A 14,827-nucleotide genomic window follows, 5' to 3' on the forward strand; every position below is an offset into this window, starting at 1 on the left:
TTTTAAAAAAAATTAAAATGCTGACGTGACATTTAAAAAAAGCCAAATAATATTTTTTAATAATATTTTAATTGCCACATCAGCTTCCGTCTGCCACCTAGGACTTTGTCGTTAGGGCACTGACGGTAAGGACAAAAACGAGAAACGTTTTCCAAAATAGGGACTAAAATTGGTGAAAAAAAAAAGTTAGGGACCAAAGTGGGAATCGCGTGAAAATGTAGGGACAAAAATGGTATTTCCACCTTTTTTTCTTTTTTTTTTTTCCTACTAGGTTCTAAAACCACATATCTATTACAAATAACCTGTAATAATTTTAGTTCCACTAAGACAATACCACAAATGTAACTAGATAACATCACAAATGTCTCCAAACTAACATTATATTAACATAGAAATATATTGTCAAATACATAACATTGTCTATAACCATCATCAAAGTTCCAAGCTAATACCACAGTCAAAGTTCCAAAGTATTTAAACAAATCCTTCAACATTTAGAAAAAATGCGGTTGTTCAAATGTAGTTCTTTATACACAAAAAGCCATCAAAAAATTATAGCAACTTTTCAGTATTGTAGCACCATCATTAGTAATTGTCACATCTCCAATATCATCAACGAGCATCTGAAACCATCAACTAAAAAGCAAATCAAAATTATACCCCTTGGCAAAACTACATAGTCCAAATAAAAGCTTAGTAATTGAAAGGAAAAGAAACATAAAGCTTGAACATGTTGGCTCAACAGCAAAAAAAATTATAAAAGTAATGACAAGCTATATGCCTAATAGATGTTTCTAAATACATAATGGTAAGAAAACCAAATTTCAGTTCTAAGAAATAAGCATCAATGACAAGCTATATGCCTAATAGATGTTTCTATATATATATATATGCCTAATAGATGTTTCTATATATATATATATATGCACAACTAAATCTTGCAAAAATTAATTTATAAAACGTAACAACATCATTTAACTCAATTACATAGAAAAATCACTTTAGAGCAAGCACCAATACTTGGAAAGGGAGTTAAAATGCCTAATAGTTCTCCATGACAAAGTCAATTAAAGATGTATATCTAAGAAAATATGGTTGAGGACTAAGTTATCATAATTTCACATAATGTGCATTTGGCAGCATATGCTAGGGTCACAACACTTGATAATTGAATTAAACCTCTGAAATTTAATTGAAGAGAAGTTAAACAAACTTCAGCTAGATTATAGCATACTGACACCCACATAAGAGCTACTACACATTTCAATTATACCCAAAAAAAAAAAGGGAGAAAAAGTAATGGTCCTCACTTGGATTCTGACAAATGCAAGACATCTCCACAACACATGCATGGCTTTATTATAAAATGATAGTGTTTCCCACATACTAGATGCCTACTCCAACCTGAAGTTTTGATAATAAGTTAGTAACTGCAATCTTTTTGGAAGCTAAATCTTAGCAATTCTCTAAGAAAAAGCACACAAACATTGACATATAATTTTAAGAAGAAGAAACTAACCAGAGGGAGGTTTTGAAACTCTAATCATTAAGGCAAAATATAATGAGTGATAACAAAAGTATTAGCTACACTCATTATCACTAGACTTATCATCATTGGAGTCATCATCATTAGACTTATAAACATCATCGTTAAACTCTTCATTATCGATAAAGTCTTATTCAAGTAATTCATCCTCACTGATCAATGGTGTATCGTAAATGGTTCATTCTTCATTAACTTGAGCCCAAGCATGACTGTCATTTGCATCATCACATGCATCATCAATAGTTATATTATAAGGGACATTCTCATGATAGGTACCCACTTCATTATCATCATCATCATGTGAAGCATTAATACCAATATCAAACACCTCCCTAGGTTTTGTTTTGACCACCACTGCCCAATCTTTATGTCTCACATTTTTCACGTGAAACACTTGTAAAGCTTGAGATGCTAATACATAAGGCTCATTAATCAATCGATCACCCATGTGTATCAATCGTGAAAAATTGACAAGGGGAAAGTCAAACTCATCTTTTTTGCATCCTCTCCACTAATAACGTCTACCCATTGACATTTTAATAGTACATATCAATACTTGTCAGAGTAGTTCAACTCAATAATATCAATTATTACACCATAATAAGTAGCACCGCCTTTAATAACAACACAAACTCCACTATTTTGAGTTTTCCTAGTTGTGCCAGAGTCTTTGGCGTGAAACTTCAAACCATTTATAAAATAAAGCTTGAACTGTTTTGCTTCACTATCTTGATATCAAGCAAGCCATTTGACTTTATTAAAGAGTTTCTTTTTCTTATATGCATCCTTTGACATCGCCTATTATAGACAATGACGTTTATTATAATTAATCTATCTAAAGTGTTACAACCAAGTTTTATATATAGATAGTAAAGTTTTATATATATGCTTTACTTACATAGTTCTTAAACTAGTTGTAGAATTTTTCTATGTGCTACTTTTGAATAACATCATCTTGATTACATGAAAAGGGAAATCAGCCTTAATCTCTGCTATGTATACACTATGTAGAGAAACATATTAGTGTTAAGTTAGAATATTATACTTGAATGCCATGAAAGGATACACAATGACATATTACTTACTCGTAAAATTGGGTGATTTCTTCACAATTGAATAACACATAACAATGTGCTTGGATCCATGAATTTGAATCTAATGTAATGCTCACCATCGCACCCATGGATTCCTCGACATTCCTTACAAGCCGATTAAATGCAGTTTCAACAGATTTAAAATAGCGTGAGCAAAATGTTAAGCATTCCTCTGCTATATACCCATATGCAATGGAGCCTTCTAGATAGGTTTTATTATGCACGTAAGACTTAAGTCTTGACAAGTACCTATTGGAAAACTCAAGATCAACAACAGAAAGTTGATAAGTTAAACAATACCAAATTGACCAAGTTACTATATGCGTTACCTCTTTATGGGATACATCCAACGATAATGAACTGGGCTAGCAACTTTGGCTTCGCTAGCCAAATGCACAACTAGATGAACCATCACTGTAAAGAAATAGGGAGGGAATATCTTTTCCAACTCACACAATATCACTGTAATTCTCTTCTCAAGAATTCCAAGTTCCTCCACATTTAGTACTTTGGAACATATCTCCCTAAAGAAACAAGATAAGTCAATTGAATGTCTACTCACTTCATGGAGTAAAGATTCGCGTATTGCTATCAGAAAAAGTTGCTACAATAAAATGTGATTATCATGGCTCTTCATCCCACTAATCTTGTGTTCTTTGAGTTTAACGCAACCTGAGATATTTGAAGAATATCCATTTGGCACTCTTACATCCTTCAAAACTTGCAGAAAACCATCCTTTTCACTAACATTCATATGGTAGCAGGCATGTGGCATACGTGTCTGATCATTCCCAACCTTTTCCAAGTGAAATTCACTTCTTATTCCCATATCCTTTAAGTCTTCACATGCCTTCAAGTTATCCTTTATCTTGCCATCCAAGTTCAACAATGTGCTAATTATATTATCAACTACATTCTTCTCAATATGCATTACGTCAAGATTGTGATGCAACACATGATGCTCCCAATAAAGTAAGATGAAAAATATACTTCTCTTCTTCCACATTGTTAAGGTTTCCTCTCCACTTTTTCTTTTATTGGGCAAATTAATTGTTTTCTTTCCAAAAACTTGATTGGCTACAGCATCCATTTGTAACATGATTTCCCCTTTGGATACTATAATAGAAGCTGATCTCGTATCAAAATGCCCATCAAATGAATTTTTTTGCTTACGGAATTTATGATCACTATTCTTCTCAATATGCATTACGTCAAGATTGTGATGCAACACATGATGCTCCCAATAAAGTAAGATGAAAAATATACTTCTCTTCTTCCACATTGTTAAGGTTTCCTCTCCACTTTTTCTTTTATTGGGCAAATTAATTGTTTTCTTTCCAAAAACTTGATTGGCTACAGCATCCATTTGTAACATGATTTCCCCTTTGGATACTATAATAGAAGCTGATCTCGTATCAAAATGCCCATCAAATGAATTTTTTTGCTTACGGAATTTATGATCACTATCCAAGAATTGCCTATGTTCAATGTAACTAAATTTCCTTCCATATCTTAACCAACAAGACTGCCTATCATAGTTAAAAGATGGACATGCAAGAGCACCTTTGGTACTCCAACCCAAGATATCACCATATGCAGGAAAATCATTTATGGTCCACAATAATGCAGCATGCATTTGGAATATTTTTTGGAAGACACATCAAACGTTTCTACTTCAACATCCCATAACTCCTTCAGTTCTTCTACTAAGGGTTGTAAGTACACGTCTATATCTTTCCCATGGGAGATTGGACCGGGAATCAATAATGATAGCATGAAAGAAGACCTTTTCATGCACATCCATGGAGGGAGATTGTATAGGATCAAAATGACAGGCTATGTACTATGAGTACTACTCATATTCCCATACGGGTTGAATCCATCGACTGCTAATCCAAGCCTCACATTACGAGGCTCGGATGAGAACTCTATGTACTTAGAGTCAAATAATTTCCAAGCTTCAGAATCAACAAGATGCCTCATTAACCCGTCATTCACACGACCATTGGCATGCCACTTCATATGATTGGCTGTTTCAAGAAACATAAATAGTCGTTGCAATCTTGGCTTTAAGGGAAACCACTGTAGGATCTTTACAGCTTTCTTTTTTCTTTTATTGGAGGAAGCATTAGTACTCTGTTAACCTTTAGACTCATTACTTTCCCATCTTGAAAGGTTACAGTTTGGACAAGTTTTAAGGTTGGCATTCTCCTTCCAATATAAATTACAATCTTTAGGACAAGCATGAATCTTCTCATAGCTTAAGCCCAAATCCTTAATAATCTTCTTAGCCTCATAACAATATTTTGACAACTTAGCATTTGAAAGAAGAAAATCAAGCAAAAATTGCAGCAACATAGTAAATGATTTGTTGGTCCAACCATTAAGACACTTCATGTGGTACAAATGCACATTGGCTGACAATTTGCTAAAATGCTTACAACCCTCATAACAAGGTTGATTAGCATATTCAAGCAATTTCATAAACCAAAGTGCATCTTCATTAGGACCTTTTGCAGGACCTTCTGTGGGTTGTTGCACAATAGAGGCATCTTCCATTGGCCCAGATGCTATATCTTGTACGGGGAAAATGTCATGCAACATGTCACGAAGATCAGCATACTCTATCGAGTTTTCTTTGACATAACTATTAGGAATTTCAGTAGAAGTCTATGCAGGTGATGATTCCCCATTAAAAACCCAAGAGTTATAACTCCTACAAATTCTTTTTAACACTAAGTGAGCCTGTATGACATCTATAGGCCACGAATTTGTATGCACACATTTTCTAGACGGACATGAAATCGTTCCATCCGGGTGTGCATGGTTAGATACAAAATTCAGAAACTGTTGGACTCTATCTAAATATTCTCGTGACCTTCAATTGGTAATTTTCATCAAACTCTTATCCATTGCTATAAAGTGGCTTACAAGAAATACCTATAATGTGATTTCATGAAAGCATAAAGTAAAAGTTAACACACATTTCATTTACACAATTTCACTTTAATTTAAGAAACAAATCATCTTTAATCATTCATTTTCAGCTATGTTCCTAAGAAAACAATGAATTTAAACGCGTAGAGAAGTTATCAATACATTTGGTAACTATAACATCATTACTAGCAATAGCCTAAAATGAATTTATCAAATAAAAACAACTCAATAAGAATCATCCAATATTACATAAAACAGTCAATACTCCTAATATCAGCTAAAACGACCTTATTACTCCATGCAAGCCTCCTGCTTGCCCCAATTCAACAACCCACCACAAAGAGAGAGAGAGAGAGAGAGAGAGAGGGTACCTTAAGTCTTTCACCAACTTCACTTACTTTGATCACATGAAATTAGATGTGAAAAAGTGAACCTGAGAAGAATCAATCTCTAATATGGTCAAAACTTACATTTTTTACTTATCAAAAAATGTAAGTTAACCAGTGTGAACATATATATCATTTTTTTACTTATAGTGGTCTTCACTCCTAAGAATTACAATCTAACTCCTAGTTCAATTCAAGAGCAAACTACTAATTGTAAAATCAAGTTTAGTGACTACAATTGATCTTTCTATCACAATTAAGCAACTAAAAAGCAAATCAACAAAAAAAAAAATAATGATAATAATACAAATAAAACAAACGGCCAACAATAATGGTTTCAACATTAAGAAACTAAAAAGCCAAACAACAATAGTGGTTTCACTATACAATTCTATGAGGTGAAATGTTTTTTTAAGTGATAATCAAGAAATTGTGTCCAAAAACAAACTGTCAAGTAGCTACAAAAAGAACATATGAAAATTTAATCTAATCATTCATTGAAAATATACTCAAAGCCATGAGGCTTTTTTTTTTTTTTTTTTTAAACAATCCTCACTACACTTAGCCAAAAAGATAAAAATAAAACAACAAACTACTACAACCCAAATTGATTACACCTCTATTTAATTCCATCTTCAAATCAGCTCCATGCTTCTCTTTTTTTTTTTTTTTTTTATTAAATTTGAATATGACCATTGATATCTATTAACCTACTAGTCTACTACTGACCTTATTTATTCTCACATGAACTAATCTCTACCACCATGGATATCTATCAACCTTCTGTCCTTATTTATTCACACATAACCAATCTCTACCAGTGTTATTAGTGTGCACTTGATCAACAGTTCAAAGCAGAGCAACTATCAAACAGAGGACTGCAAGAATAAAGCACTGGTGTAACAATACAAAAACCCATAAATAAATAAATAAATATATATATATATATATAATGGTATAGCAATCACATATTATATATTTCCCGTACTCGCAAAAGGTTTCAATTTTTACATAGGAGTATTACCATCCACATCATTTTAACACTTCATAACTAGCCACATATGTACCCGCATATAAGGAGGCATAAACTCACATCAAAAATCCTGTAAACAGTGTTACAAGACCCTCCCAAGACAAACTGATTATGAGCAACCTAAACCATATGCCAAATGAAGAGAACTTCTGTAGAGAATAGCAACATCCAAGTAATCTCCAATCTGCAATTCAGAAAAACATATGTTTTTTAGTGACAATTTGGAAATATAACTAAGAAATCTAAGATGCATGGAACCTAAAAAGCATATCATTTTACCTGAAAGCGAAGTTCAGCCAATGTCTTGCTATCATCCAATCTTCCATTTCCATAAGAATACGTCATTCTCACCTTCATGAATCAATAGGGAATTCCACAATTAGAACCTCATTATAAGTATTGTTCATTAATCAACCAGTGTTACAAGTCTGAACGGCTATCCAATAAACATATGAAAATTTTTAGAATATATACAATAGTTAGTAATGGGCCAATCAATTATTACGATCTTATATCACATACTTTCAACCAACGCATAGCACAATTATAGGACATTTTGTTAATCAATAATGCTATTTTAAACATTATTCAGTAAAGTAACATTGTTTTAAACTTAAAGTTACTACAAAATAGCCTTTTGTTCAACTTGTCTTTTGAAAAGACAAATTCAAGCATTGAACTCGTCTCTCCAAGAGACAAGCTTCACCCACTATGTTGTCATGGATAATGGAACATGGAGAAGCCTTTTTTGAATATAAATAACTTAAATCAATTTCATATTTCTAAAGAAAAGGAACATCAAGAAGAGAAAGAAACCTCTATGCTTCCAATAACTTAGAGAAATATTTAGAATATTTAAACAAAGTAGTGAAGACCAAAGATAATCTAGAATTGTTTACCCTTTTGAAAAGCCTTGGACAATTTCATGCACAAACTAGTCTGAGTAAGATGCTTTGGTCACTGCCTAGGAGAGAAAATGGAAAATGGTTTATAAGTGCCTAAACTACTTTAGCAGTCAGGTTACTCCTTTTGGTGCTAGAATTAAGCACTTAGGCCTCATCCCTCCCCCTCATTCTCAAATTATCCTTACCGAAAGGAGAAAAAAAACAAAAATGAAAGAAAGAGAAACCTTTAAGCATTGCTAAGAAGGAAAGACAGATGATGGTCTATAAGTTTTAGCTTAAAAATCAGCCAAATTCTTACCAAACTGGCCTAGTTATTGTAAACATGAGTACTCTACGCTATCCGCGTTTTATGAAATAATAACTTATAAGATATAATTATCAATCTTCATGTTAAGACTAAACAAGAGACTCTGACCCTATCTATATCTATATTTATGTACTACTGTTGAACGACTTCCCACATTTTAATTCAACTCAATTCAAGCCGAAAAAAAATGATGCACCACAACTATAAACTGTATTTCAACACAATAAGGTTTTGTTAGGACAGAAAACACACTCACCAATTCCATACCAGGATCACTAATGGAGGGCGTCCCAGCGTCACTAATCAACGCGACGATCTCACCTTGCTTCAGCCTCTTTAACACGACTTGTTCTCTTTGAGATTCATTGAACTTGTGATAACTTAACAGAAACATAATACATGCTAACAACACAATATATAATAATAAATAACTCACTTCAGTAGCTTACACTATATAGATTAAAAAATTTAAACCAAAAAAAAAAATAGCATAACAAAATAAAAGAGAATTTGTACCTAGAATGGAAAGAAGAGGTTTATTACGGCAAGGTTTTAGCTTTAGGAAGGTTCTACATGGAGCTCCAGAAGAACATTCCTTTCACAATGGAACTTGATGGGAATTTAGATCCCTTAAACACACAGATTGCGTAGCCTAGATTAATTAGCCAAGTTGTTACTTAGTCAAATTATGCAATTCTAGGTTAAAACAATCCAAACAATCATATCAAGAATATAAAGCAGCGGAAAATAAATAACACAAGATATGATCACCCAGGAAACCACACGGTAAAAACCTGGGGAGGATTTGACCCACCGATCCTCAAGGCTAACCTGAATTCGCTATGAAAGAATTGAAGTTCGTACAAAAGGACTACAAGCTCCCCGCTCGACTTCCTAATGCTACCCACCAGTAGAACTTCCTGACACGACCACGTGATGTTGAAATCATCTCTACCATGAAAACCCTAAGTTTTGTGTAAAGGAAAGCTCCTCAAAGATCTCACAAGAGATTCACACAAAACAGCAATGTATGAGCAACAATACAATATGGACAACTTCTAAAAACGTGGCTAGGGTTTTGTTTATATACCTAGGGTAAAAACATAAAACCCTAAACGTTTAATGAAGTAGGGCTGAGTTGGAAATTCTGCAGAAAATTCAACCTGTGCGATTTTCGATCGATCGAGTCTATTCTTCGATCGATCGAGCCAAGCCGAAAGTCCCAAGTACTTCTGCAGCCACTCGATTCCAACTTTACAATATTAAACCAACTATGAGCAAGTCTAAATAAGACTAAATACAATGTTTTGATCATGGTTTGCCAACATTACAAATTAGAGTTCTAAATATATAAAATCCTAAGACCTTAGAACCTAACAGAACTCATTAATTAAAAATAAATAAATAAATAGCTTACAAATCGATCTGATGAAGAAGAAGCACCAAGAAGGAAAGTTAAGAAAGATAAAATGCAAAGAATGAAACTAGCATTGGAATGAAACTTACCAGAAATGAGTAGGTTAGTCTCCGGTGAGCAGGTTAGCTTGGATTAAAACCTTCGGCGAGAGAGAATGCGAGTGCAAAACTTGGGCCGGGGTAGGAGCCAGACTTGAAAAGAGTGGCGACGGCGAGGACGCGAGGCGGAGATGGAGTTGACGGCGGAAGCTTGGTTAAGTGAGAGTTTGGAAAGAGTGGGAGAGTGAGAAGGAATGTTATTTTGAGAGTATGAAAACCTAATAAGTGGGAAAGCAAAAAAAAACAGAGGGAAATTTTGGGGCTGGGAAATTTAAAGGTCTATTGCGACGATCCAATTTGCTGCTATAACTAAGAAAAAGCACCACAAAAAGGAGTACTTCTCAACGCCGCTATAACTTACATATTGCGGCAATTTTCTATACCGCCGCTATAGTATCTGCGCAAAATGATATATTTATTGCGGCGGGATTTTGGAGCGCTGCTATATCTAAGAATCTAATATTAATGAACTATAAAAATTTAAAAAAAATTAATCACATGTATTCAATAAAAATCACCACACGTTCTATCTCACTAAAAATTAGAAGAAAAAAATTATCATAAATAGTAGCTTAGTTACATGATAGTGTTAATAAAACTATGACAAAATTTAGTTACAAAATTCGTCGTAGCTTAAGGCTACAATCTTACTCAATAAAATAAATATTTTTACATATTTTGAAAATCTAATCATTAAATTGCATGTTTTTTACGCTCTTAATATATATATATATCAAATTTTGTGTCAATCAAATATTATTTACTATATGATCTATTAGTTTATATTTTATACATAATTTTGAATTACAAAAACTTGTAATTTAAACAATTTATTGATGACATAGCTATTAATCTTTAATTTTCTAGAAATTTTGCAAACAATGAGGATATAAGAAGAAGACGTAATCTAATGGTAGATTTGTAGCTATAAGATATTAAGTAAGATTGTAACCTTAGGTCACAGCTAATTTTGTAGCAAAATTTTCTCTAAACCTAAATACAAAAAATACTAGAAATTAGTAATATTGCATATAAAATTTTATCACTTTTTTTTTTGTCGCTAAATCACTAAGGGCATATTTGGTAAACTGTAATAGGCATTATAATGTAATAGTTATTCCTATGGTGCGAAATTGAATTCTAATTTTAAATTCTAATTGAAATTTCTTTCAATTTTTCCTCTCTCTCTCCCTCTCTCTCCCTCTCTCTCTCTCTCTATATATATATATATATATAGATTTTCTTTTCAATTGATAATAACTAATTCACTTAAAATTATAATATGACAAGAATAATTGGTACTTGCTAGTTGCTGGTTATTACATGCATTTCCATTTACGCATTTGCTTATGTTTTCTGGGTAGTTGGACAGAAGAACAAAGACGAGTAGACAGCCCACAAACAAAAATGCTTTATTGTTCCACTGAACATGTCTTACTCCCACAAACTTCTATTTTCAGCTATGTCTAAACGCTTTACACGAATCTCATCACCCTACTTCATACACACCATTACCAACTGTAACCACATTGAACATTCACATGTGCTTTACTCGAATGCTGAACAACAGGCTTCGCCAACCCAGTTACAATCAATCTTGCAAGCTTGTTCTGGCCCTTCTGTCCTTCAACAAGGTAGACAGGTTCATGCCCAGGTCATTGTCAGTGGATATACTTATAGCAACAATCCTTGTTGTTTTACTTTAAGATGTTGGGTTGTGGTATTTCTCCTGATAAGTATACTTTTCCTTGTGTGATAAAGGCTTGTGGTGGTTTGAATAATGTAAGGTTGGGTAAGTTAGTTCACCAAACAATTCGGTTGACGGGTTTTGAGTTTGATGTGTTTGTGGGTAGTTCTTTGATCAAAATGTATGCAGAGAATGGTTGTATCGGAGATGCACGGTATTTGTTCGATAAAATGCCTCATAAAGATTGTGTAATGTGGAATATTATGCTTAATGGTTATGTAAAAAAAGAAGATAGTAGTAGTGCCCTGCAGATGTTTTTGGGAATGAGATATAGTGACATTAGGCCCAATTCAGTGACATTTGCTTGTATATTGTCTGTTTGTGCCTCAGAAGCAATGGTTGTTTTGGGGACCCAGCTTCATGGACTTGTTATTAGGTGTGGGTTGGAGTTGGATTCTCCTGTGGCTAACACATTGTTAGCTATGTATTCGAAATGCCAGAAACTGTTTGATGCATGTGAGCTATTTGATAGGATGCCGCAAACTGATTTGGTAACTTGGAATGGAATGATTTCCGGATTTGTACAAAATGGGTGTATGGGCGAGGCCTTACATTTGTTTCGTGAGATGATATCTATTGGTGTCAAACCAGATTCGATCACCTTTGCAAGTTTCCTTCCATCAGTGACTGAATCCGCATGTTTCAAACAAGGTAAGGAAATTCATGGTTACATAGTAAGACATGGTGTGCCTTTGGATGTATTCTTGAAGAGTGCACTTATTGATATATACTTAAAGTGCAGGAAAGTGGAGATGGCATGCAAACTTTTTAGCCAGAGCAGCACAACTGATGTTGTTGTGTGCACGACTATGATTTCAGGGCTTGCACTTAACGCAATGAATAGTGACGCTTTAGACACTTTCAGGTGGTTACTGAAGGAGAAAATGAGACCGAATTCTGTAACACTGGCAAGTGTTCTGCCGGCTTGTGCTGGTTTGGCTGCCCTGAACTTGGGGAAGGAATTGCATTGTAATATACTCAAGAATGGGCTTGATGGGAGGTGTCATGTTGGAAGCGCGATTACAGACATGTATGCTAAATGTGGAAGGTTGGATCTTGCTCATCATACTTTTGAAAGGATGTCAGAAAGGGATGGTGTGTCTTGGAACTCAATGATCACAAGCTATTCCCAGAATGGTAAACCAGAAGAGGCCATCAGTCTTTTTCGTCAAATGGGGAAGGGAGGAACCAAGTTTGATTGTGTGAGCATTTCAGCTGCACTATCTGCTTGTGCAGCCTTATCATCACTCCATTATGGGAAAGAGATCCATGGTTTCATGATTAAAGGTGCATTCAGCTCTGATCTTTTTGCTGAGAGTGCACTGATAGACATGTATGCTAAATGTGGAAACTTGGATTCTGCTCGCTCTGTGTTTGACATGATGCAAGGGAAGAATGAAGTTTCTTGGAATAGCATAATTTCTGCTTATGGGAACCACGGTCGTCTCAAGGACTCTCTCACTCTATTCCATGAAATGTTGGAAAATGGAATTCAACCTGATCATGTCACCTTTCTTGCAATAATTTCTGCTTGTGCTCATGCTGGCCAAGTTGACAACGGAGCTCATTACTTCCATTGCATGACTGAGAAATATGGAATTCCAGCACGGATGGAGCATTATGCATGTATGGTAGATTTGTTTGGACGCGCTGGTCGGTTGAATAAAGCATTTGAAACTATAAAGAGTATGCCATTCGCTCCAGATGCTGGTGTTTGGGGGACATTGCTTGGTTCTTGTCGAGTCCATGGCAATGTTGTTCTTTTTCGTCAAATGGGGAAGGGAGGAACCAAGTTTGATTGTGTGAGCATTTCAGCTGCACTATCTGCTTGTGCAGCCTTATCATCACTCCATTATGGGAAAGAGATCCATGGTTTCATGATTAAAGGTGCATTCAGCTCTGATCTTTTTGCTGAGAGTGCACTGATAGACATGTATGCTAAATGTGGAAACTTGGATTCTGCTCGCTCTGTGTTTGACATGATGCAAGGGAAGAATGAAGTTTCTTGGAATAGCATAATTTCTGCTTATGGGAACCACGGTCGTCTCAAGGACTCTCTCACTCTATTCCATGAAATGTTGGAAAATGGAATTCAACCTGATCATGTCACCTTTCTTGCAATAATTTCTGCTTGTGCTCATGCTGGCCAAGTTGACAACGGAGCTCATTACTTCCATTGCATGACTGAGAAATATGGAATTCCAGCACGGATGGAGCATTATGCATGTATGGTAGATTTGTTTGGACGCGCTGGTCGGTTGAATAAAGCATTTGAAACTATAAAGAGTATGCCATTCGCTCCAGATGCTGGTGTTTGGGGGACATTGCTTGGTTCTTGTCGAGTCCATGGCAATGTTGAACTTGCTGAAGTAGCTTCTAGACATCTTTTTGATTTAGACCCACAAAATTCTGGCTACTATGTGTTGCTTTCAAACATACATGCTGATGCTGGACAGTGGGGGAGTGTGCATAAGATACGGAGTTTGATGAAAGAAAGACAAGTTCAGAAGGTACCTGGGTACAGCTGGATTGACATCAATAACATCACCCATATTTTTTCTGCTGCAGATGGAAGTCATCCACAATCTGCTGAGATCTATTCACTACTGAATAATCTTCTTCTAGAGCTAAGAAAAGAGGGCTATGTTCCTCAGCTTTACCTTCCAATGCACCCACAAACCATGGGATTGTGATTACCAGAAAAAATATCAATTTTTTATTATCAGTGTCAACGGTAACTAATATCTAACGTCGGTTTGGTGTCTTGCCAAGGTAAGTGAGGGCATTGCTGCTTTTTGTATTATGCTCTTCTACCTTGTTATCTTATCGACGGAGATATATTTGAGCTTCTATGATTAAAAGAAGACTGTGATTGTGATACAAGAAATTCAAATTTTGTTATCTACACTGTATTTGTCAATCTAGTATATAATTATTTTATAAACACAAAAATTGATCATAATTATATATACCTGTATCAAATTGAAATGATATTGTGTTCTCAATTTAATGGAAAACAAATAATATATTACTTTTAATATATCCAATAAGAATTTTATGCTTATCTGAACACATGAAACAATTTATCTTGATCCATTGAATTAGTCTGCTGTTTCTGCGCAATGTTCAGATTCTCTTAATAAAGTGTTCCAAGGTAAGACTTTGGTCACCCAAGAAGGTGGAAACATCACATCGAAATTCAACAAAAACACTGTACTTTTGAATGATATGAAAAATGAAATTCATTATGAACTTTGTGACCTAAATAATTTATACAGCATAGTCATTTGTCATTTTAAGACCTGAGATTGTCCCCTAAGGATGGTGAGACAGTTCTTTTTTGTTTCTTTCGTTTCC

General features: G+C 34.6%; 1 protein-coding gene, 1 long non-coding RNA gene and 1 other non-coding gene across 3 annotated transcripts; 1 reads left to right on the top strand and 2 right to left on the bottom strand.

Annotated features, from left to right (window-relative positions):
- Positions 1-364: 364 nt before the first annotated feature.
- On the bottom strand, positions 365-6,359 carry LOC136067853 (uncharacterized). The gene is made up of 3 exons (XR_010629260.1): positions 5,949-6,359; positions 1,311-1,404; positions 365-636 (listed from the first exon to the last, which is right to left on the bottom strand). It is a non-coding gene; the product is annotated as an uncharacterized LOC136067853 (long non-coding RNA).
- Positions 6,360-6,907: 548 nt separating this feature from the next.
- LOC112013015 (uncharacterized) lies at positions 6,908-7,581 on the bottom strand. Its single transcript, XR_010629261.1, has 2 exons — positions 7,276-7,581; positions 6,908-7,180 (listed from the first exon to the last, which is right to left on the bottom strand). It is a non-coding gene; the product is annotated as an uncharacterized LOC112013015 (transcript).
- A 3,419-nt stretch (positions 7,582-11,000) lies between these two features.
- LOC112013034 (pentatricopeptide repeat-containing protein At4g21300) lies at positions 11,001-14,432 on the top strand. The gene is given in 3 exon segments (XM_065774232.1): positions 11,001-11,405; positions 11,408-12,757; positions 13,358-14,432. Coding segments are annotated over 3 exon segments (2,409 nt in total). The 5' UTR covers positions 11,001-11,152; the 3' UTR covers positions 14,164-14,432.
- Positions 14,433-14,827: the final 395 nt, after the last annotated feature.

The sequence above is a fragment of the Quercus suber genome, unplaced genomic scaffold (assembly GCF_002906115.3).
Source record: "Quercus suber isolate HL8 unplaced genomic scaffold, Cork oak 2.0 scaffold_88, whole genome shotgun sequence".
NCBI classification, from domain to species: domain Eukaryota; kingdom Viridiplantae; phylum Streptophyta; class Magnoliopsida; order Fagales; family Fagaceae; genus Quercus; species Quercus suber.